Consider the following 23602-nt stretch of genomic DNA (forward strand, 5'->3'; position numbering starts at 1 on the left):
AGCCCTTGAAAATGAAGGAACCATATACAAAAATAGCTGTCATTCCTAAATGGCTCATCCTATATTTCTGTTAAACCCTTCGAATTAATGCTGAAAGCCTTCATTTCAAATCCATTGCGGTGTGTTGTCACTGTCCAAATAATTATGGACATAACTGTATACGTATATTTTAATTCCCAGCCACTTTCATTTTCCCAAAACCAAAGCAGCAGCACAAGTAAGGCTCTGAAAAATATTTATATGCTTTTTATTTTTCTGTACATTTTATATCTTACATTTTTCTAAAAATGAGCACTTTATTCAATTAAATGCAGACCACCATTACACAATTTTGCTAGTGTTTCCGGACTGTAATACAGTAAGAGCATCACAGTTGATTGATTGAGGAGTACTAATGAAGAAGTATCCTTTGAGAAGCTGACAATTAAACTGTGAGAATTCACAAGTAGTATGAAGATGGGCTGCAAAACTCGCTTCAGCACAGGAAAAAAAAAAAGATTATGGTATATTAATCTTTTTCCAGAATTAAGGGTCAAAGAAATGGTATCCTGCAGGCATCCATGCTGGCAGACTCTGTTCTTTCCAACCATCCCGCCATCGATTTTTCCAGTAAGGAGATTGTGGATTCACTTCCTGTGTGGAGAGCGCTTTTGAGCAGTGAGAAAAGTGCTATATAAATGGAAAAAAAAATTATTATTATTAAACCCATCTATACCTAGAAGAAATATTTCAAATAAGAATATAATAAGGCAGTTGAAAAATGCATTTAATTGGATGGATCAGCAGATACTCTTGACTTGTAAGTTTTATATACAAGACAAAATAAGATAAAGGACACTGCTCGAAATGTTTTTTCTTTTTCTTAAAATATGTGGATTTATTATGATTTTATCCTTATTTATACAATATATTTACATAAAGGGAACCGAATTTGGGAGAAAATGAAAAATTTTGCAATAATTTAATCAATGAAAAATGATTAGATTTTTCCAAGTCCACCATTGGCTACAATAGCTGCTATTGCCCTCACAAGTAGGCATTTCTCATAACTGTCAAGCTGTCTTTCACATCGACTGGGAGAACGTTTTTTTCCGCTCCTCTTTAGAGAATTCTTTCAGCTGTGTGACATTTGAGGTTTACCTTGTGTTCACAGCTCATTTCAAATCGCCCCACAGTACCTCGAGGGGATTCAGAGTCAAATCTAGGCGTTGACTTGGCCATTCCAGAACCCTCCATTTCGTTCTTTTCAGAGATTCTTTGGTGGATTTACTGGTATGTTCAGGTTAGGGTTTGTAGGGTTTTGGTCATATTGCAAGGTCCACTTTTGATTGAGCTTCAATGGCGATTATGTATACGACCAGATAACTGACACGTGGATTATGCAACACCATCATTTTCTCTTTCTTATGCATGAAAACATGAGATTAGAGATAATGGGGGCTTGAAGGTCTTATGGCCTGGAACCCCCACAGATTTAGTTTTTTCTCCATCTTAACTGGAGTTCTTTTTTTTTTTCTGTCCTCTCTGGTCATTGGATCTTATCATCAGACTCATAATTAGAGGCTTTAAAACCAACTCTATACTTAAGGACTCCACTTCTCTTAATTATATTTCTATCTTTTGTGCATTATTTATTTTTTCCCTGTACTATTTGTTATAAAGTAGTAATTAAAGCACTTTGATCAACATCATTTCTATGAAAATGTGCTATAGAAATAAACATTGTAGTTCAAAACCAAAAACCGATTTACTTAGTCTCCAATTCACCCTTTATATTGTGTCCTACACGTGGCTGAAATGAGACACAAGCTCCTTTCATTTGATGTTATCACGACAACAGCAACACAATAGAAGAATCAACAGAATCATGAGAGAAGAGCAGTGTGGAAGTACTGAAAAGGTTTCAGTACCTTTGTCAATATTGATGACTAACCAGTAAATAACAACAGTCATACAAAATAAAGCATTTTTACATCAAATAAAATCATCAGATATTAAATAAAACTGTTTGCCCAAGATATTGACGTGTGCTATGACAGCAGAGCTAAAACATTATTTCACTGCCTAAAATGTCACTGTAGCTGTTACTTTTTGAACCACCATTTAAAAGGTTTATTAGTTGTGTGCCTATGATGCTGTCAACTATTAGTATTATTTTCAAAGAAGCAGTGGTATCAAGTTGAAAAAGGGGGAAAAGATGAAGTTGTGCAATTGAAAGGAAAAAAACCACAAAATCACAGCAACAGACACCAAGCTTACAGTTCTGGCTAAATTACTCACAAACTGTAATTTGCTTTACATGTTACAGAAAATGCAAGATATATTTACATAAATATTAGAATCTCTAGTGATAACTTTTAAAGCAATATAAACATTTTCAAACCATGCATTTTAAGCAGTTTGATAATTCCAATTTATACATTTAAGAATTTCCATTTTCTCTCGTAAAATATGAACCTACCTGGAAAATAACTCAAAATGTAGATTCAAAAGAGTTAAAAAGTTGTCCTTACTTTGGCATTTTTTAATTTAAGACAAATAAATCTTTCACATAGTTATTATTATGTCATACGAGGTATAATATACACATCGGTTACTCAAACCTACAAAACTCAAAGAGTCCAAATTGACGGACCTTTCATTGTGATGGTAGAAAAAATTGCCCCTTAAAGCTTCAGTTTGGTATCCTTGGCTTCCAGGGCCTTTTCTGCCAAAGTTGCCCTTTCTCTTAATAGATTTGCTTGTTCAGCTGTTCCCAGGATCTGCGTATTTTTCAATAGAAAGTGACTGATAAAAAGTTTCAAGCCTTCTCGTAACATTGTAAGTTTGTCAATTCCAGATATTCTGCAAAAGTTGGTAAGAAAGAAACATTTGTTTAGTGATTGGCATTTCACACTTTAACAAGACTCTACTAAGAGAAAACTGACAACTAACTTGAAATGATCAGATTGTGATAAGCCGCTTTTACAGTGACCAACTAACAGAACAGAAGATATCTTTTCATGATTACCTTTTATAAGAAGGTTTATGTACCTGTAAAGAAGTTTCATTTATCTTGATGAACCTTGCATCAGACATTTGTAAGACAGTTTTGTACTCATAGTCCATTTGCTTTGTGCAGAATCAGGAGAAGATTAGTTACATTGTTTCAGTTCAGGTAAACGTCACACAGCAAACTTTCATGCAGATCAGAAGTCACATTAAACAGACCACAGTCGTGTTACGGACTTGTTTTGTTGGGCAGAAACAACTTTTCCTCTGGAAAAACCATCATGAAGGATAGAGAAGAGCTGCATTTGGAAGCTCTGGTGTGGGGACACAGGGATGTGCTTCAGTTTTGTTCGACAGTGAATGTATCAAGTGCAAGTAATTTAAATGTATGGCATTGTCTATTTCCTCTCCAGTAACCTACTCTATGAATGTCATCACTATTTAGTTTATTTTAAAGCACATCTACAGTCTTTAATCCTGTAAATATATGTTCACAATGTTCACTTTGGAATGTCTGATTAACATTTACTACACAGTAACAAAGTTAATTTGTTTGCAGTGTCGTACCAGGCTTAAAGTGTGATCACATGGAGAAGACACCCACCTGCGTCCAACACTCTTGTGGTGCAGATTAGGGGATTTAAGTATTGGTCGCATAGGGAATTTGTTTCTCACCAACTTTATATGTGGTTTAATCTGTCTGTTCACAAGATCATTTAAACTGTTTTTTTTTTTTTTCCGATAAGCTCTGTGTTGGTTCACTTTAATGCTTTGTGTGAACCGCTCCAAAGTTCACTTGGTATCACACCAAAACCCCCATTTCTGAAGGGTCTTGGGTCTGGTTGCTTTAGTCTGCAAAAGAGTGTGATGGATGTGTTTACATCCACCTAAATAAACTGGACTATGTATAAAATTGCTTCAGAGTTGGAAACAAAATGCTCCAAACAAACTGTGTGTGAAAATGCATGTGATCCCCAATTCTCAGCCTAACATAAGAATAAGAAGCATTGGTATGTGCCTGTAGAATTTTCCCCTCAAGGTACAGCCCTTAACCCTTCTTGTACGATCAAGTAACCTGCTACCAATTCATACCTCATTCACTCTTAATCATCCATCCATCCTCTTTCACTTATTCGAGGTCGGGTCGCGGGGGCAGCAGCTTAAGCAGAGAGGCCCAGACGTCCCTACCCCGGCCTCTTCTTCTAGCTCTTCCGGGAGAATCCCAAGGCATTCCCAGGCCAGCCGGGAGACATAGTCCTTCCAGTGTGTCCTGGGTCTTTCCCGGGGTCTTCTCCCAGTTGGACGTGCCCGGAACACCTCACCAGGGAGGCATCCTGATCAGATGCCCGAGCCACCTCATCTGACTCCTTTCGATGCGGAGGAGCAGCAGCTCTACTCTGAGCCCCTCCCGGATGACCGAACTTCTCACTCTATCTTTAAGGGAAAGCCCGGACACCCTGCGGAGGAAACTCATTTCAGCTGCTTGTATTTGCAATCTCGTTCTTTCGGTCACTACCCATAGCTCATGACCATAGGTGAGGGTACGAACGTAGATCGACTGGTAAATTGAGAGCTTTGCCTTACAGCTCAGCTCCTTTTTCACTACGACAGATTCTTAACTCTTAACTGAAAATCTAATTTAACTAGGGATGGAGGATGGAAACAATGATGGAAAGTTCATCCAACCTGCTCATTAAATACCATATATACTTGTGTACAAGTGAGGTCTTGAATCCAGAAAAATCGATCATTAAATCAAACCCCAACTTGCCAGCCCGTTCAATAATACAACACTTAAACTTGTTTTTTTTTTTACATCTTCTTGCCTCCTCCAATCTCACAGCAGTTGCTCAGACACATCGAATTTTGTTGCAGCAGTGCAGTTACCAATTTCTTTTTCCACTTCAACGACTTTTAACTTAAAACCTGCTTCATATTTTCTGCTGATCGAACCCTCCATCATAGATAAGGGATGCTCTTACTATAAAGGTGTATGAGGGTGCAAGATACAAAAAACACAAAACAGTGCAAACGTCACTTCGGAATAGTTCAGGTATTACCATATGGTCACGTAGGCACAATACATAGAAAAAAAGGGCAGTGTGCTCCGTGTTTACTCTCTCAGGCGGGCGTTAGCATATCATAATCTCTTGGATCACTAGCGTGAGTTTTCCGCATTTGACTTAAACGTCCGACCTTATAAAATACCGGAAATTATACGGTAAAATCAAGAACCGACTTATCCGCGGGAGAACTTAAACGCAAGTATATACGGTACCTTTCAGCAACTTTGATACTAGTATAAACATGAATTGTTTTAGTCATCTTATTAAAATACAGTTAAATGGTTTTGCAGTGGCACTTGTAGAACCACTGAAAATATCCATAAAACTTGACTCTGTGGTATAGTGCCTCCATGACGTCATCCACAAACACTATTGCGTTGTTGTTTTTTTTTTCCTACCTTTTCATGTTCAAGTGGTATTCAATATGGATGTGGTGTTTTAGGATGATTTTGCCCAGTCTGGTACTATGAGAAGCAACTGTCCTCGTATTTGCTTTAACACTAAGTCTGCTATGTTTTTTTCCCCTCTGAAACTTTGCTTAACGAAACAAACACCATTCTCTTCACTGAACAGTTTCACCCTTTTACATCCATTATGTATGCAGAAGCCCAAAAATTGAACATGGAGCGATTTTTGTAATTAAAGTATCTCCAAATAATATAGGTGATGTTAAATCCTTGAAGTTTTAATGTTAGGTGCTTATTTGGAGGTCTCCTAGCTCTTATTCCTCATTTTTACCCATGTCAGGTTTAAAACAAATGAGGTACTCTACTAGTAAAGCAACCTTGTTCTGTGTCTTTATTATTCATGTAAATTTGAAATGAACACTGTGTAAATGTCTGATATCTGTGATTGCTTCTGTGAATTTAAAAGGAATTCACAAAGGTTTTATGATAGTATAATCTGTTTCAGATGTATAAACGTAAACCATGAAATGAGATTAACAAAGTACAGGCAGTCCACGGGTTACGTATGAGATAGGGACTGTAGGTTTGTACTTAAGTTGAATTTGTATGTAAGTCAGAACAGGTACATTATTTTAATAAATGCTATTGTTGACCGACTGTAACCAAGTGCTCTGCCAATGAATGATGGAGTTTCACCTCTCCCTGACCTTTTTATTATTTCTACTTTACTTTCAATGGTGATGGTTTTTCTCTTTTTTACTGTATCACCAGCACTTGCATCAAAATTATGTTTCAGAGACATTCTTGAAGGGTGAAGACAAAAGGTTAAGATGAGCTCTTCTACACAGCACTGTACACGTTATCACAGCAGGAAGGCACCAGTCATCAACATGTCTGATGTACTGACAAGAGACAACTTCTGCTATGTGCGTAATAGTACAAGCAGGCTTGCTATTGAGAATGAATGGGGGTGGCGAGGGGCGGTTCATCACCAGCCCACTTCACAGTCACCTCCACTACAGTATGCTGCCTGCAGCGTCCGCCCACCGAGAACGAACACGGTGCAGCCAAAGGTGGGTAGTGAATCGGCCACCACTGCCCCCATTCAACAGGCAGCCATCCGAGGCACACTACAATGCTACCCCCCGTTCACCCACAACCGGGTCACCGCTTGCAGCATCACCAGCCGCACACCGAGATTGAACGGGACAGCCATGTGTGGTGGGCGGTCAGTGAAATCGCTTGCCGCCGGGAGCCACCCGAGGGACACTACACTGTGCGAGCAGTGAAATCGCCCTCCATAACTAGGTCACCGCTTGCAGCATCACCAGCCGCCCACTGATAATGAATGGGGCAGCCGTGTGTGATGGGCAGGCAGTGAAATCGCTTGCCGCCAGGAGCTGCCCGAGGGACACTACACTGCACAAACTGCGAGATCGCCCCCCTCCAGCCTCCATCTGGCCACCGCTTGCAGTGTCCCCAGGCCAAAGATGATGGAGTGGCAGTTACTGAGGCGCATGCGTTGCAGCTGCGGCCCTGTTCGTATGTCGTAGGTCAGATGTCTGTAACCTGGGGACTACCTGTATTCTGTTTACTGTACTTCAAGGGACTGAAAATATTAACAATACAAGAAGGTTCTTCACAAGAACTACTCCAAGTACTACTATAAATTAATAGACTGAAATTTTAACAACTCTTCAGCTTTATATAGAACAAATCCAATCCAAACAGAAATCATAACAATTCCACTTAATGATTATCAGGAATTAATTTACGTACTGTATTTCTTTGTAAAAAACTACACTTCAAACTGAGCAGCCACTCTCCCAACCTAATAATACAGGGTTTAGAATCTACCAAACTTGCACTGTCCACTTTAGTAAACTTCAATTACTGAAGCACAGGACTTTCTAAAGGGCAGCATGATGAGTGCTGATGCACCATTGATCCAGTATACTGGGCTGGAATCCTTCACCTAGTTGTTGCCCCTGTGGAGGTTTTCTCTTAATGATACATCACTCAGTTTCGACTGATCTAAACTTCTAAATCTTTGAGGAAGTGTGTTGATTTATTGACAAGTCCACTGTATGACCTTTGTTGTATTTCTATGAAGAATTGCAGATTACATGCAGCTGAACGAGGTGAACATTTGAATAAAGTAAACAGAAATTTTGGGGAAGAACTCTGCTTGATTTTTTCATTGCCATTTCTTTATTGATATTTGGACCATTTATGTTAAATAACAAATGTGTACATATCCTGTATATCTCATATAGTATATATCTGAGAGTGTGTGGGTATGTGTGTGACTGTGTCCTGCAAAGGATCGCTGCCCTGTCAATCATTGTTTCCTACCTTACACCAATTACTGCTAAGATAGAAATAGGCTGACCACAACTCTGAACTGGATAAATGAGTTAAAAACATGCAAGGATAGACATACTGTATTTGCGCGCATGTGTTTTTATCGTGCACAATTTTATTTTTGCCATACTACATATTAACATTATGAAACTTTGTATCTGTAAACCTTAAAAAGCTGTATACAAAAGTAGATTGAATTCATATGAATGAAAACATGATGTCACAATAATAAACAACATTTTGAAATGATCAACTTCAAGGAACATAAAGTACTCTGTAGTATTTGACTAAGGGGTGGTAGTCTCCTTAGTGCACCATATCATCCAACAATCTATTGATTTTTTTAATCACCTTAAATGACTACGTTCACAAATAACCAGTTTTTGCCAAAAACATTATTTTACCTTCCAAATATACTGATCAGGTCTTCTGGTTCACTTTCAGTAAGAAGTTTACTCAACACCTGGCGGAGGAAGCGGACTTTCACCTTATCGAGCTCACTGAACTCTATAATCTAAGAGAAAAATATAAGTTGTCTTTGATTAAAGTTTTACTTTAATTCCTAGGTAAACATACATCCATCTAATTAATGTAAGTTCACAGCAGCAAGAAATAAAAATACAAATATTAGCACAGATGCTAGGAATTTTATAACATAACAAATAGTAACTGATGGAGATGATCTATTAACATGTTTATTTGGTTTGACAATTCTAATTGTGTGAATTAGATGTACTGCATGTAGGTACAGAACAAAGCTTACAATATGTACTGCAGTATACAAAGACATACTGCATGAAAGTAATATGAGGTATCAAAAACATATGGAAATTCAATGTTAATACTCTTTAACTGATACTTTAAAGAAACAAAACTACAGGGCTGTGATAAGAGAAAACTAATAACGAAAAGGATACAAGGGGATACAGTCAAATTAAAAGGTCAGAAAGAACTTCAATAATTAGTGGTTGACTAAAATGATTTAGTATCAGATGCTATTAGGTTGTGCTGATGTTCCAGGTCAGTAAGAATCATATGCACAGAATTGTGGTGTGTTTGTGAATCCTTCATGTTTGCATCAGTATTGTAATATCTCAGTGCCTATAGTATTTCCAACCTTTAAAGAACACCAGAAGTTACCACTCTGTTAAGAAGAGGATAAACAACTATAACTGATTCTATATATCTATAAATAATTTATTATTTATTGGTCACTGAAGGCAGCTCTAAAACGGTAAGGACAAACGTATGTAGGTAGTCGCTGTATTCAGGAGTTGAATACATAGGGTTGCATACGATTAATAATAACAAGAAAGACATGGTCACCACAGAGCAGTATTAGATAAGCATTTTTGCCAATCCCCAAAATAACACATTATAATGAAACTTAAATATTGTCAACTGCAAGTAGCAGTTAAATCTGTTGTAGCAAATTTAAAAAAAGAACATTTAATGTAAAACAAGATTCAATCAGGCACATTTCCCCCTCTTATTGATGACTGGCTAAGATGCTCTGTGTGGACTGTGTGGGATACTACTTAGATGTAATGAAAGATTCTTAATTTAGGCAATGAAGAAAATGAATGGTTTGGAAAAAGGAATGGGCCCACCCAGGACTAATCTTTTGTAAAACTTATCTGCTACAGGAAGACCACCGAGTTGCTGGCATGGTGCAGATGAATATTACCTTCTTATGTACTTAATGTAGACATTATTAGTAAAGCTGCAGGCAGGATACCCTAATTATCAAAGTACAAAACTACCCAACGACAACATTAAAATATTGAACACACAATAAAACAGGGGGCGGCACGGTGGTAGCACTGCTGCCAAGCAGTAAGGAGATCTGGGTTCACTTCCTGGGTCGTCCCTGCATGGAGTTTGCATGTTCTCCCCGTGTCTACGTGGGTTTCCTCCAGGTGCTCCGGTTTCCTCCCACAGTCTGAAGACATGCAGGTTAGGTGCATTGGCGATCCTAAATTGTCCCTAGTGTGTGCTGGGGTGTGTGTGTGTGTGTGCCCTGCTGTGGGCTGGCGCCCTGCCCGGGGATTGGCTCCAGCAGACCCCCTGTGACCCTATGTTAGTATGTAGCGAGTTGGACAATGACTGAGTGACCGAATGACTGACAATAAAACAGCACTTTCCTCTTCTTACATATCCAACTGCAAACTATAGTGTGTCTCCTTTTCAACATATCCACAGGGTGAGGGTAACCAGAAAAAAAAAGTGTTACATTATGTTAATTGTAAAATTGATGTAGGAGGGTGGGATATGTGTAGGTGGTCCAATTCTAACATTTTTGCATCACAGCAAGCCTTCCATTATGCGGATTTCTACAAAAAAAATAAAGTTTCTTTAAGAAACTTTTTCTCTTTGCAACATACATTGTCTTGTTATGTTGTTTTGACGCCATTGATCATAACATTCTTAGAAATCGCCTTAGTCAATGGGTGGGCCTCTCTGGCAGTGTCTTAAATTGGTTTGAATCCTACCTGACAGGGAGAAAATTTTTGTTAGTTGTGGGAATTACAACTCGAAGACACATGATATCCAATATGGTGTTCCACAAGGCTCTATCCTGGGTCCGCTGTTATTCTCAATCTATATGCTTCCGTTAGGTCAGATTATCTCAGGGCACAATGTAAGCTACCACAGCTATGCTGATGACACACAGCTGTACTTATCAATAGCACCTGATGACCCCGATTCTCTTGATTCACTAACACAATGTCTGACTAGTATCTCAGAATGGATGAATAGTAACTTTCTCAAGTTAAATAAAGAGAAAACTGAAATCTTAGTGATTGGCAATAATGGATACAATGAGGCTATTAGAAATAAACTGGATACATTAGGATTAAAAGTCAAGACGGAGGTAAAAAGCTTAGGGGTAATTGTTGACTGTAATCTGAATTTTAAATCGCATATTAATCAGATCATTAGGACAGCATTTTTTCACTTAAGAAACATTGCTAAAGTTAGACCTCTTATATCACTGAAAGATGCTGAGAAATTAGTTCACGCGTTTGTTTTCAGTCGACTAGATTACTGTAACGCACTCCTCTCAGGACCACCCAAAAAAGACATAAATCGTTTGCAATGAGTGCAGAATGCAGCTGCTAGAATCCTAACTAGGAAAAAAAAATCCAACACATTTCTCCAGTTTTAATGTCACTACACTGGTTACCTGTGTCATTCAGGATTGACTTTAAAATTCTGCTTATGGTTTATAAAGCCTTAAATAATCTCGCCCATCTTATATATCGGAATGTCTGACACCTTATATTCCAAATCGTAACCTCAGATCCTCAAATGAGTGTCTCCTTAGAATTCCAAGAACAAAACTTAAAAGAAGTGGTGAGGCGGCCTTCTGCTGTTATTTATGCACCTAAAATCTGGAATAGCCTGCCAATAGGAATTCGCCAGGCTGATACAGTAGAGCACTTTAAAACACTGCTGAAAACACATTACTTTAACATGGCCTTTCCATAACTTCAATTTAACTTAATCCTGATACTCTGTATGTTCAATTCATCATAATAACTATTCATGGTGGCTCTAAAATTCGTACTGACCCCTACTCTCTTTTCTGTTTCTTTTTCCGGTTTCTTTGTGGTGGTGGCCTGCGCCACCTCCACCTACTCAAAGCTTCATGATGTTCCAACAATGATGGATGGATCCAAAGGCAGAACTCTACGTGACCATCTTCATCAAGCCCTTCCGTGAGAATCCTAAATCCAAAGAGGACTGTTTCATTTATGTTAGGTAGAATGCCCAGAGGGGACTGGGCGGTCTCATGGTCTGGAATCCCTACAGATTTTATTTTTTCTCCAGCTGTCTGGAGTTTTTTTGTTTTTTCTGTCCCCCCTGGCCATTGAACCTTATTCGATGTTAATTAATGTTGATTTATTTTGTTTTCTTATTGTGTCTTTTATTTTTCTATTGTTTATTGTGTAAAGCACTTTGAGCTACTGTTTGTATGAAAATGTGCTATATAAATAAATGTTGTTGTTGTTGTTGTTGTATGTAATCACATGTTGCACCTTTCACTTGGTATCACAGTATCTTAAACTATCTTCCAGTGCAACAGAGTTTGAAAACTTTATAACCTTAAATTATTTAACAAATAAATAAATAATAAAACAAACCTAGATACAATTTTATGACAATTTAACTATTTGCTAACTAAATAAGCTTGTATGACAGAATGATTACCAGTCAGTGTATGTTCTTATGTTCTAAATCCATTGGAAATCTCTAGCAAATCACCATAATAACAAGCCAGTCACAATCTTCTGCAATTGTATTGCTGTGAAGTGAAAGTAAACTGAATTTTGTTCATATTACAAGAAATTCGTATCAAACCACTGAATAAATTATCAAAGGACATGTATACAAAGACTATGGCCATGCCAGGACACAAGCCCATTCCCCTGAACAAGGAGATACTGTGTGGCCTGTTTAATATATGTAGAGAGATTCTAGATAAAACAGTTTTTAGAAAGTTGACTTTAACCAAGACAAATATGACAAAAAAAAAACCAATTCTAGCAGAAATATTTTGGTATTTGATTTTATTTTTCATAATTTAACATTATCTAACTATGTGTATTATCAGTTTACGTTTACAGGTTTCTCATTGTTTTAAACACACAGGAGAAAGTAATAAATCAACATCCTTTCCTTAGTGAGGGCAGCAACTGAGTTTTCAAAAGGAACAGCTGATGAATGTTTTTAGTCTGGAAACTGAAAAAGAGATTGTGTTGAAAAAATATTATAGGATAAAGGATCTTTATTTTTAATATTATTGTATGGATCGGAAGGTTTAGTGTTAAAAGTAAGAGGAAACTGTCTAGGATTGTCAGCCCACCCAGTAAAATTAATTGTTCGAGCAAAGCAAAAGTCTTATCATCTGCATTATACCACAGTTCAAAGAAAAGTTTAGATTATTGCTGCCTCACCTCCTCTCACGCTTTAATATTTTCAGCTATAACTACTTCCTTCAGGGCAGTATTTTAGATCGTCTAAGGTTAAGAAAAATGCATATATAAAATGTTTTCTTCTTTGTCATAAACATATTCAATGAAGTGAAGTGTATGCTATTATCAGAACTGGATTATAATACTTACTGTATAAGACAATATGAGTGACTATCATATATGGATATTTAACTATTTATATTTTTCATGAGGATCAGCGTGTTATTCATGTGCCAATGTGTTTCTGATGGTAATGCCAAAGAGAAATTCCCACCCTTCTGGAAAGATAATGATATTCTGTTCATATAAAGTCACAAACTGAAAAAATTAACATTTGTGTTTCGTCTGCATGTCATCTTGCATTATATTTGAAGTATAATGTATTTGTAATTGGCATATAGGGTGCTGGGATTGCATATGGACATGTAGATTATAAGAACAAATTGGAATAAACTGAATTTAACAAACTGAGAGGAATTTGCACGTTCTCCCATTCTCTCATATCCCAAAGACATGCAATAATTGGTGAGTCTAATGTGTAGACAATTCACTGTGATATATTTCATCAATATACAAACACAAACTAAATACACACAGTTTATATTTATTAAACTCTGGACTCTCAAACTTCTTTTTGTATTCGACCATAGGATGAATCAGTGCTTCCCAACACCTTTCTCTAAAGCTTTGTGACCTTCTCCAATTTTCACTTAAATCAAGACGCAAGAACAGTTTTTAAACAACTGCACTGCAGAAAAAAGATGGACATCTAAGCCATTGCAATTGCAGTAAAAACATCTTTAGAACATTACATAGTAATAAAGTTAATTGCATTATAAAAACAAATGTGCTGAATATATAATGTAGACACCCACTTAAACACTATGCATCATTATAGACTGCAAAACTTATTACATAGATTACTTTCAAAACCCATTTTTCTTTAAGTACTTTTCTTTTTATTCAGCTAAGATACATCTACAGAGAGTCCCATTCCCCAAACTTAATTACATACTTTTTTTCACGCAAAGACCCAAATAAACTTGCTAATCATGCAACACATAGTGCTACAAACAATTTTGTTTGTCAATTCTAGCAAGAAAATCACCAATTAATAATTTCTTACCTTCAGGACTGACAAGGAAAGGGACGTCTTTTTCAGGAAGTGAACCAAAAGATTAACTAGATTAGAAAAGGCAGGGCTTGATAAATTGGCCAGATCACGAAATTTGTCCCACATGGTGAACTGAATTGTCATCTAATGATTAGATTAAAATATATACAGAAAATAAAATTTAAGATGCTGCAGTTTTCAGCATATACACATCTTTCAAACAGATTAGTATATATTTATTCAATGATCATTTTATTAATAAAAATAGTAAAATAGTAATAGCAATTGTACATATTAAATGTGTTATTTGGAATATATAAATCGATTCTTGTATGCCTGAATATCCCAAAACCTTCAAACCATTCTGTTTTGACTGCAACCGAGATTCATTGTTATGTATAAGCAGTGACATGCTTTAATCAATAAATAAAAGGATTTGCTTTAAATGTGGTTAAATAGAGTATAAACAGCATAGTGATAAATATGGAAAAGAAATTAGATGCCTGACTTTGACACTAACTAAAAATATGTTTCCTAGCATAATACGTGATATCCTGCATAGCAGCCACTGCACAATGTCCAATTTATTCATTAGGAGTGTACACAGGTGAAAATCTATATATTTATTCACAACAAATTATATTTAATTATTAATATGCAGCAGATCTTAGCATAATATATCATTTCCAAATCTCTGAATGTGCCGAGACCAGTCCAGGTACATTGTCTATATATATGTAAGAAAAAATCCAATTTCCACATTTACGGAAAATACTGCACCTGAAACTGTCGATCATAGCTGCAAAACTTCTCTGCCAGCACAGCATAATAAGGGTTGAATGACTTCTCTTGCAAACAACAGTCCACAAGGACATGTACAATTTCTCTTTGCTGGTGTTCTTTCAATCCAAGTCTTATAAAACAGAGAAATAAGAAATGTCATTTAACGTGCAATTTATTTCAAAGCTAGAAATTTCTTGATTAAGGGCTGGTTAAGTATACAGCATGATTAAAACGTCTTTATTGAACTACTACTCTTCTTCAGATTTCACTTTAAACATCCATACACTACCAAACATACAGTATATCAGAAGGGAAGCAACCAATAATTTTTTCACACGTTATACTAGTATTAGCTGAAAAGCAAGAACATGCATTCATTTTAAAATTAAAAGCCGACTCAAGAAATAAAATAGTAAAACAGCAAGTAATCAGATGCTTTGAATAAGATCAACTTGTCAGATGCATAAAACAAACAATATTAAGCTAGAAATACTACAAAGACATGTTTTTTAAATACACAATCTTATACACAAATTCTCTGTGGAGAGGTATTTTTTTACTTGGGGTTTAAGAAATAAAAACACTTTTTATATTGAACACATGGAAAGCAAAACTGGAGCAAAAAAATTAAAACCTGTGATCTAATAGAAGAAGCAATAAAAATAGATGTACTAAGTCATAGCAGATCTGCCTGCTTCTTGATATATTCTTTTTTCATAAACAAAATATCAATAGAAAAAACAAGGTATACAAATGGTGTGTGTGTGTAAATAAATATGCAAAAATAAACGCATCATCATTATCTATCATAGCTTTGGTGGTGAATAATACTTTTATAAACACTAACAATTAATCCATTAGATGTTATTTATGCAAATATGAGGTTATCCTGCTAATCTTGCTGTACAATCTCTCTCTCTATATTATACAGGTGCTGGTCATAAAATTAGAATATCATGACAAAGTTGATTTATTTCAGTAATTCCATTCAAAAAGTGAAACTTGTATATTAGATTCATTCATTACACACAGACTGATGTATTTCAAATGTTCATTTCTTTTAATTTTGATGATTATAACTGACAACTAATGAAAGTCCCAAATTCAGTATCTCGGAAAATTAGAATATCAATTAAGACCAATGCAAAAAAAGGATTTTTTATAAATGTTGGCCAACTGAAAAGTATGAACATGAAAAGTATGAGCATGTACAGCACTCAATATTTAGCTGGGGCTCCTTTGGCCTGGATTACTGCAGCAATGCGGCGTGGCATAAAGTCGATCAGTCTGTGGCACTGCTCAGGTGTTATAAGAGCCCATGTTGCTCTGATAGTGGCCTTCAGCTCTTCTGAATTGTTGGGTCTGGCGTATTGCATCTTCCTCTTCACAATACCCCATAGATTTTCTATGGGGTTAAGGTCAGGCGAGTTTGCTGGCCAATCAAGAACAGGGATACCATGGTCCTTAAACCAGGTACTGGTAGTTTTGGCACTGTGTGCAGGTGCCAGGTCCTGTTGGAAAATGAAATCTGCATCTCCATAAAGTTCGTCAGCATCAGGAAGCATGAAGTGCTCTAAAATTTCCTGGTAGACGGCTGCGTTGACCTTGGACCTCAGAAAACACAATGAACCAACACCAGCAGATGACATGGTACCCCAAACCATCACTGACTGTGGAAACTTTACACTGGACCTTAAGCAACGTGGATTCTGTGCCTCTCCTCTCTTCCTCCAGACTCTGGGACCTTGATTTCCAAAGGAAATACAAAATTTACTTTCATCAGAGAACATAACTTTGGACCACTCAGCAGCAGTTTTGTCTTTAGCCCAGGCAAGACACTTCTGACGCTGTCTCTTGTTCAAGAGTGGCTTGACACAAGGAATGCGGCAGCTGAAACCCATGTCTTGCATACGTCTGTGCGTGGTGGTTCTTGAAGCACTGACTCCAGCTGCAGTCCACTCTTTGTGAATCTCCACCAGTTTTGAACGGGTTTTGTTTCACAATCCTCTCCAGGGAGCGGTTATCCCTATTGCTTGTACACTTTTTTCTACCACATCTTGTCCTTCCCTTCACCTCTCTATTAATGTGCTTGGACACAGAGCTCTGTGAACAGCCATCCTCCTTGTGCAAGGTATCAATGTTCGTCTTTTGGACAACTGTCAAGTCAGCAGTCTTCCCCATGATTGTGTAGCCTACATAACTAGACTGAGAGACCATTTAAAGGCTTTTGCAGGTGTTTTGAGTTAATTAGCTGATTAGAGTGTGGCACCAGGTGTCTTCAATATTGAACCTTTTCATAATATTCTAATTTTCTGAAATGCTGAATTTGGGACTTTCATTAGTTGTCAGTTATAATCATCAAAATTAAAAGTACAAGAAATACATCAGTCTGTGTGTAATGAATGAATCTAATATACAAGTTTTACTTTTTGAATGGAATTACTGAAATAAATCAACTTTGTCATGATATTCTAATTTTATGACCGGCACCTGTATATGTATGTGTATATATATTATATATTATATATTATATATATATATATATATTATATATATATATATATATATATATATATATATATATATATTATATATTATATATATATATATATATATATATATATATATATATATATATATATATATATATATATATACAGTGGAGGAAATAATTATTTGACCCTCACTGATTTTGTAAGTTTGTCCAATGACAAAGAAATGAAAAGTCTCAGAACAGTATCATTTCAATGGTAGGTTTATTTCAACAGTGGCAGATTGCACATCAAAAGGAAAATCGAAAAATAACTTTAAATAAAAGATAGAAATTGATTTGCATTTCATTGAGGGAAATAAGTTTTGAACCCTCTAACAAAAAGACTTAATACTTAGTGGAAAACCCTTGTTTGCAAGCACAGAGGTCAAACGTTTCTTGTAATTGATGACCAAGTTTGCGACATTTTAGGAGGAATGTTGGTCCACTCCTCTTTGCAGATCATCTCTAAATCCCTAAGGTTTCGAGGCTGTCTCTGTGCTACTCTGAGCTTGAGCTCCCTCCATAGGTTTTCTATTGGATTAAGGTCCGAAGACTGACTAGGCCACTCCATGACCTTAATGTGCTTCTTCTTGAGCCACTCCTTTGTTGCCTTTGCTGTATGTTTTGGGTCATTGTCGTGCTGGAACACCCATCCACGACCCATTTTCAGTTTCCTGGCAGAGGGAAGGAGATTGTCGCTCAGGATTTCACGATACATGGCTCCGTCCATTTTCCGTTAATGCGATTAAGTTGTCCTGTGCCCTTAGCAGAAAAACACCCCCAAAGCAAAATGTTTCCACCCCCATGCTTGACGGTGGGGACGGTGTTTTGGGGTCATAGGCAGCATTTTTCTTCCTCCAAACACAGCGAGTTGAGTTAATGCCAAAGAGCTCTATTTTGGTCTCATCAGACCACAGCACCTTCTCCCAGTCACTCTCTGAATCATTCAGGTGTTCATTGGCAAACTTCAGACGGGCCTGCACATGTGCCTTCTTGAGCAGGGGACCTTGCAGCCCTGCAGGATTTTAATCCATTGCGTGTAATGTGTTTCCAATGGTTTTCTTGGTGACTGTGGTCCCTGCTAATTTGAGGTCATTAACTAACTCCTCCCATGTAGTTCTAGGATTCTTTTCACCTTTCTCAGAACCATTGACACCCCACGAGGTGAGATCTTGCGTGGAGCCCCAGAGCGAGGTCGATTGATGGTCATTTTGTGCTCCTTCCATTTTCGAACAATCGCACCAACAGTTGTCACCTTCTCTCCCAGCTTCTTGCTAATGGTTTTGTAGCCCATTCCAGCCTTGTGCAGGTCTACAATTTTGTCTCTGACATCCTTGGACAGCTCTTTGGTCTTTCCCATGTTGTAGAGTGTGGAGTCTGCTTGATTGATTGATTCTGTGGACAGGTGTCTTTTATACAGGTGACTAGTTAAGACAGGTGTCCTTAATGAGGGTGACTAATTGAGTAGAAGTGTCTAACCACTCTGTGGGAGCCAGAACTCTTAATGGTTGGTAGGGGTTCAAAACTTATTTCCCTCAATGAAATGCAAATCAATTTCTATCTTTTATTTAAAGTTATTTTTTCGATTTTCCTTTTGATGTGCAATCTGCCACTGTTGAAATAAACCTACCATTGAAATGATACTGTTCTGAGACTTTTCATTTCTTTGTCATTGGACAAACTTACAAAATCAGTGAGGGTCAAATAATTATTTCCTCCACTGTATATATATATATATATATATATATATATATATATATATATATATATATATATATATATATATATATATATATATATATATATATATATATATATATATATATATATATATATATATATATATATATATATATATATATATATATATATATATATATATATATATATATATATATATATATATATATACACACATATACAGGTGCATAAAATTAGTATATATATATATATATATATATATATATATATACACACACACACAGTACAGACCAAAAGTTTGGACACACCTCCTCATTCAATGTGTTTTCTTTATTTTCATGACCATTTACATTGGTAGATTCTCACTGAAGGCATCAAAACTATGAATAAACACATGTGGAGTTATGTACTTAACAAAAAAAGGTGAAATAACTGAAAACATGTTTTATATTCCAGTTTCTTCAAAATAGCCACCCTTTGCTCTGATTACTGCTTTGCACACTCTTGGCATTCTCTCGATGAGCTTCAACAGGTAGTCACCTGAAATGGTTTTCACTTCACAGGTATGCCTTATCAGGGTTATTTAGTGGAATTTCTTGCTTTATCAATGGGGTTGGGACCAGCAGTTGTGTTGTGCAGAAGTCAGGTTAGTTGGACGATCATTTATTTTTCAACAGGACAATGACCCCAAACACACCTCCAGGCTGTGTAAGGGCTATTTGACCAAGAAGGAGAGTGATGGAGTGCTGTAAATGGTCATGAAAATAAAGAAAACACATTGAATGAGGAGATGTGTCCAAACTTTTGGCCTGAACTGTATATTATATATCATACTGTATAACCCAAATTAAAAGTAACAAATTAACAGAGAAATATCTATTTACATGCACGATCAGATCTCACTTAAGTTGCAGGAAGGCTAAAATATGTCTTTGCTATAAAATGGTTGAAAAATGGTGGAGTATTTCTTCCTGACCTATTTATCTCCTCACCTATGGGTACTCTCGTCATCCAGAAGGGATGAATTTACCAAAGTTCAATGTCCTCTGTTACTCAAAGGTGATGCTAGTTCTAAATTAAATATAGTATGTGATAGGTCCTTCACAACTTTTCTTCATGAATATGCCAAACCTGGGAATAACACACTGCCTTATGCTTTAGGTGAACTCAACATCAAAATTAACTGGCCAAACACACAGTATACTTGTTAAGGACATGGGGAGAGATTTTTTTAATGAACAGCTTGGGAGCTTGAATCTATCCTAAATGGTCAAAAAGTATTAATCAACTCTAAACTAGGTGGCAATTCATCACAGATGCATACACTAATAGAGTAAACCTATAATATACATGCCTTTTGGAAATATTAGGAAATGGAAGGACACTCATGGGGGAAAAAGGAACTGTCACTCTAAACAAAAAAAAGTAAACATATTTAATACAATATGTTAGTGATTGACATTAAACTAGCTGACTTAGTATATTCAGTCCTTTTGCTTAGCTTTTACACAATACTGCCCCCTCTAGTACAAAATTCTTCATGTATCAAACTAATTTCTCTTCATTTCATACAATCTAATACATTTATGCTCTGTGTGTCCTTGATTTGTCTTTATGAAAGATACTGGAAGAAAACTAATTTCCAAAAGCCTCAAGTTTGCTGATTCAGGAATATGTGCCTGTAATGAAAAACCATTTAAAGATATAATGAATCTGGCCATAAAATTTGGTCAAGATCTGAATCATACCTTAAAAGCTTTTCAAAAGCATCTAGAAAATCCTCACTAGTCATCAGGACACAGAAAATATTTCTTCTGATATCAGTGTTCATTCTCTGTTTGCGGGCAAGATCTAGAATTTTTGCACTTGCCTTAAAAAAAGTGAAAACATTTTATGTAATAAAGTTGACAAACAGTAAAAACAGCCATTTAAATTATTTGAAATAACTTTAATGTATTTTTCATTTAAACATATTGGCACTATATAATAAAATGTAGATTTTGGTTCAGTAGCACTTTATCTGGGTGATAGGGTTTACATTCTCCTTGACTAATTTCAGGTTTAATTTCTTCCTAAAACAAAATGTGGATGTTTTAATGTTAAATAACCTTGTGTGGTTGAAGGATGATGAAGTCCCCCACCTCTACAGACTACTACAGATACTCCAAATAGGTTGAGTAATTGATTTAATTTAAACAAATGTCCTAACATACAAAGTAGTAAATTGCTCCCCCTCTAACCTTTAAATGTCTATACATAAGGACATAAACTGTATTGTGTTCTGAAATTGGGGGCCTTCTTAAATTTCTAAGGACAAGAAAAATAAACTAGTTTATTATCAAGAGACATTACTTATGGGGCATCCATACTCTTGAGTGATCCACATACCAATATTAGTGATATACACTTGTTAGATTTGCTGTTGGGTTGTTCCATACTGCTCTCTTATTATTTTTAAACTGTAATAATTAATTTTCCTTCTGTTCTTTGTATTGGTGGTAGCACTTGGCCTGCTTTGGAATGACTGCAATATCACATAATGAATAAAAGATCCATGTTTAGATACCCAAGATCAGAAAAAAAAAGTACCTCACCTTCCAGTCCTGGGGAAAAAAGACTACAACCCTGGGAAGGTGCTGCTGCCATGAGTGGAGGAGAAAAGGGCTTAGACAAGCGATTACCTACTACTGATCAGCTGATTAAGTTTAAGATCATTTCAGGTCTTTAAAGCCCATGGTTTTTTTTTTTTAAACTGTTACTTTTTTTCTTTTTGAATTGAAAGTAAATACGGGGCTACCCTGATGGTTTTCCACATTGTCGTGTTGTCTCGCCTTCTTCCTGGCTTCCAGTTCCAGTATATATATTCTAGATGCCACATGGGCTGGACAGACATCACGGCCAGAAGAGGGGATGGTTACTTACCTGGATGGGAGGCTCCTAACAGGTAAATATTCATCTCAGTCATGGAGAAGAATAGGATCAGACCCAGAAGAAAGTACCCAAACGGGAAAAGACGTCGCTGGAGATTTTTTACTCCTCCACCACGCTAGATAGCAGCAGCCCCAGATATCGGTACCCAGTGGGAAGCCAGCAGAGCATGCTGGGAAATGTAGTCTGGTAGAGCAGCCCTGCTGGGGTCACTGGGTGCCACAAGAGGGCACTGCAGGCAGACACACACCCTACTGTAATGGACTCCTGTATGACCCGGAAGTACTTCCATCAGGCAGTGGCCCTGGCACTGGAAATACTCCCGGGTCCTTAATAAAAGGGGCAACACACCCTTACTCAGGCAAGTCACAGCTAGGAGGACATGAAGCAACACTTATTTGGAGGAGGGCAGTGTGATGGTGGTGGTGGTGACAGAAAGGTATTGTGGAAAGGGAAAACTTGTTTCTTTGTGCTTTTTGCAACTTTGTGGAAGAAGTGGATTAATAAATACACTCAAACACACTACTACTACAGTGGTGTGAAAAACTATTTGCCCACTTCCTGATTTCTTATTCTTTTGCATGTTTGTCACACAAAATGTTTCTGATCATGAAACACATTTAACCATTAGTCAAATATAACACAAGTACACACAAAATGCAGTTTTTAAATGATGGTTTTTATTATTTAGGGAGAAAAAAATCCAAACCTACACGGCCCTGTGTGAAAAAGTAATTGCCCCCTGAACCTAATAACTGGTTGGGCCACCCTTAGCAGCAATAACTGCAATCAAGCGTTTGCGATAACTTGCAATGAGTCTTTTACAGTGTTCTGGAGGAATTGTGGCCCACTCATCTTTGCAGAATTGTTGTAATTCAGCTTTATTTGAGGGTTTTCTAGCATGAACCGCCTTTTTAAGGTCATGCCATAGCATCTCAATTGGATTCAGGTCAGGACTTTGACTAGGCCACTCCAAATTCTTCATTTTGTTTTTCTTCAGCCATTCAGAGGTGGATTTGCTGGTGTGTTTTGGGTCATTGTCCTGTTGCAGCATCCAAGATCGCTTCAGCTTGAGTTGACGAACAGATGGCGGACATTCTCCTTCAGGATTTTTTGGTAGGCAGTAGAATTCATGGTTCCATCTACCACAGCAAGCCTTCCAGGTCCTGAAGCAGCAAAACAACCCCAGACCATCACACTACCACCACCATATTTTACTGTTGGTATGATGTTTTTTTTCTGAAATGCTGTGTTCCTTTTATGCCAGATGTAACGGGACATTTGCCTTCCAAAAAGTTCAACTTTTGTCTCATCAGTCCACAAGGTATTTTCCCAAAAGTCTTGGCAATCATTGAGATGTTTCTTAGCAAAATTGAGACGAGCCCTAATGTTCTTTTGCTTAACAGTGGTTTGCGTCTTGGAAATCTGTCATGCAGGCGTTTTTGCCCAGTCTCTTTCTTATGGTGGAGTCGTGAACACTGACCTTAATTGAGGCAAGTGAGGCCTGCAGTTCTTTAGACGTTGTCCTGGGGTCTTTTGTGACCTCTCGGATGAGTCGTCTCTGTGCTCTTGAGGTAATTTTGGTTGGCCGGCCACTCCTGAGAAGGTTCACCACTGTTCCATGTTTTTGCCATTTGTGGATAATGGCTCTCACTGTGGTTCGCTGGAGTCCCAAAGCTTTAGAAATGGCTTTATAACCTTTACCAGACTGATAGATCTCAATTACTTCTGTTCTC

At 37.0% G+C, this 23602-nt stretch overlaps 1 protein-coding gene across 1 annotated transcript in view; it reads right to left on the bottom strand.

The window, feature by feature from the left end:
* Nucleotides 1–230: 230 nt before the first annotated feature.
* nom1 (nucleolar protein with MIF4G domain 1) overlaps nt 231–23602 on the bottom strand; it is a 45482-nt gene continuing 22110 nt past the window's right edge. Inside the window, exons 7-12 of the mRNA XM_039753617.1 lie at nt 20687–20808; nt 14702–14834; nt 13934–14065; nt 8233–8342; nt 2636–2844; nt 231–669 (exon numbers count right to left, since the gene is read on the bottom strand). Coding sequence (XP_039609551.1) covers nt 2667–2844; nt 8233–8342; nt 13934–14065; nt 14702–14834; nt 20687–20808 — 675 coding nt within the window. The 3' untranslated portion in view covers nt 231–669; nt 2636–2666. The remainder of the gene's footprint in view (nt 670–2635; nt 2845–8232; nt 8343–13933; nt 14066–14701; nt 14835–20686; nt 20809–23602) is intronic.

Source organism: Polypterus senegalus, chromosome 5 (assembly GCF_016835505.1).
Source record: "Polypterus senegalus isolate Bchr_013 chromosome 5, ASM1683550v1, whole genome shotgun sequence".
Taxonomy (NCBI): Eukaryota; Metazoa; Chordata; class Cladistia; order Polypteriformes; family Polypteridae; genus Polypterus; species Polypterus senegalus.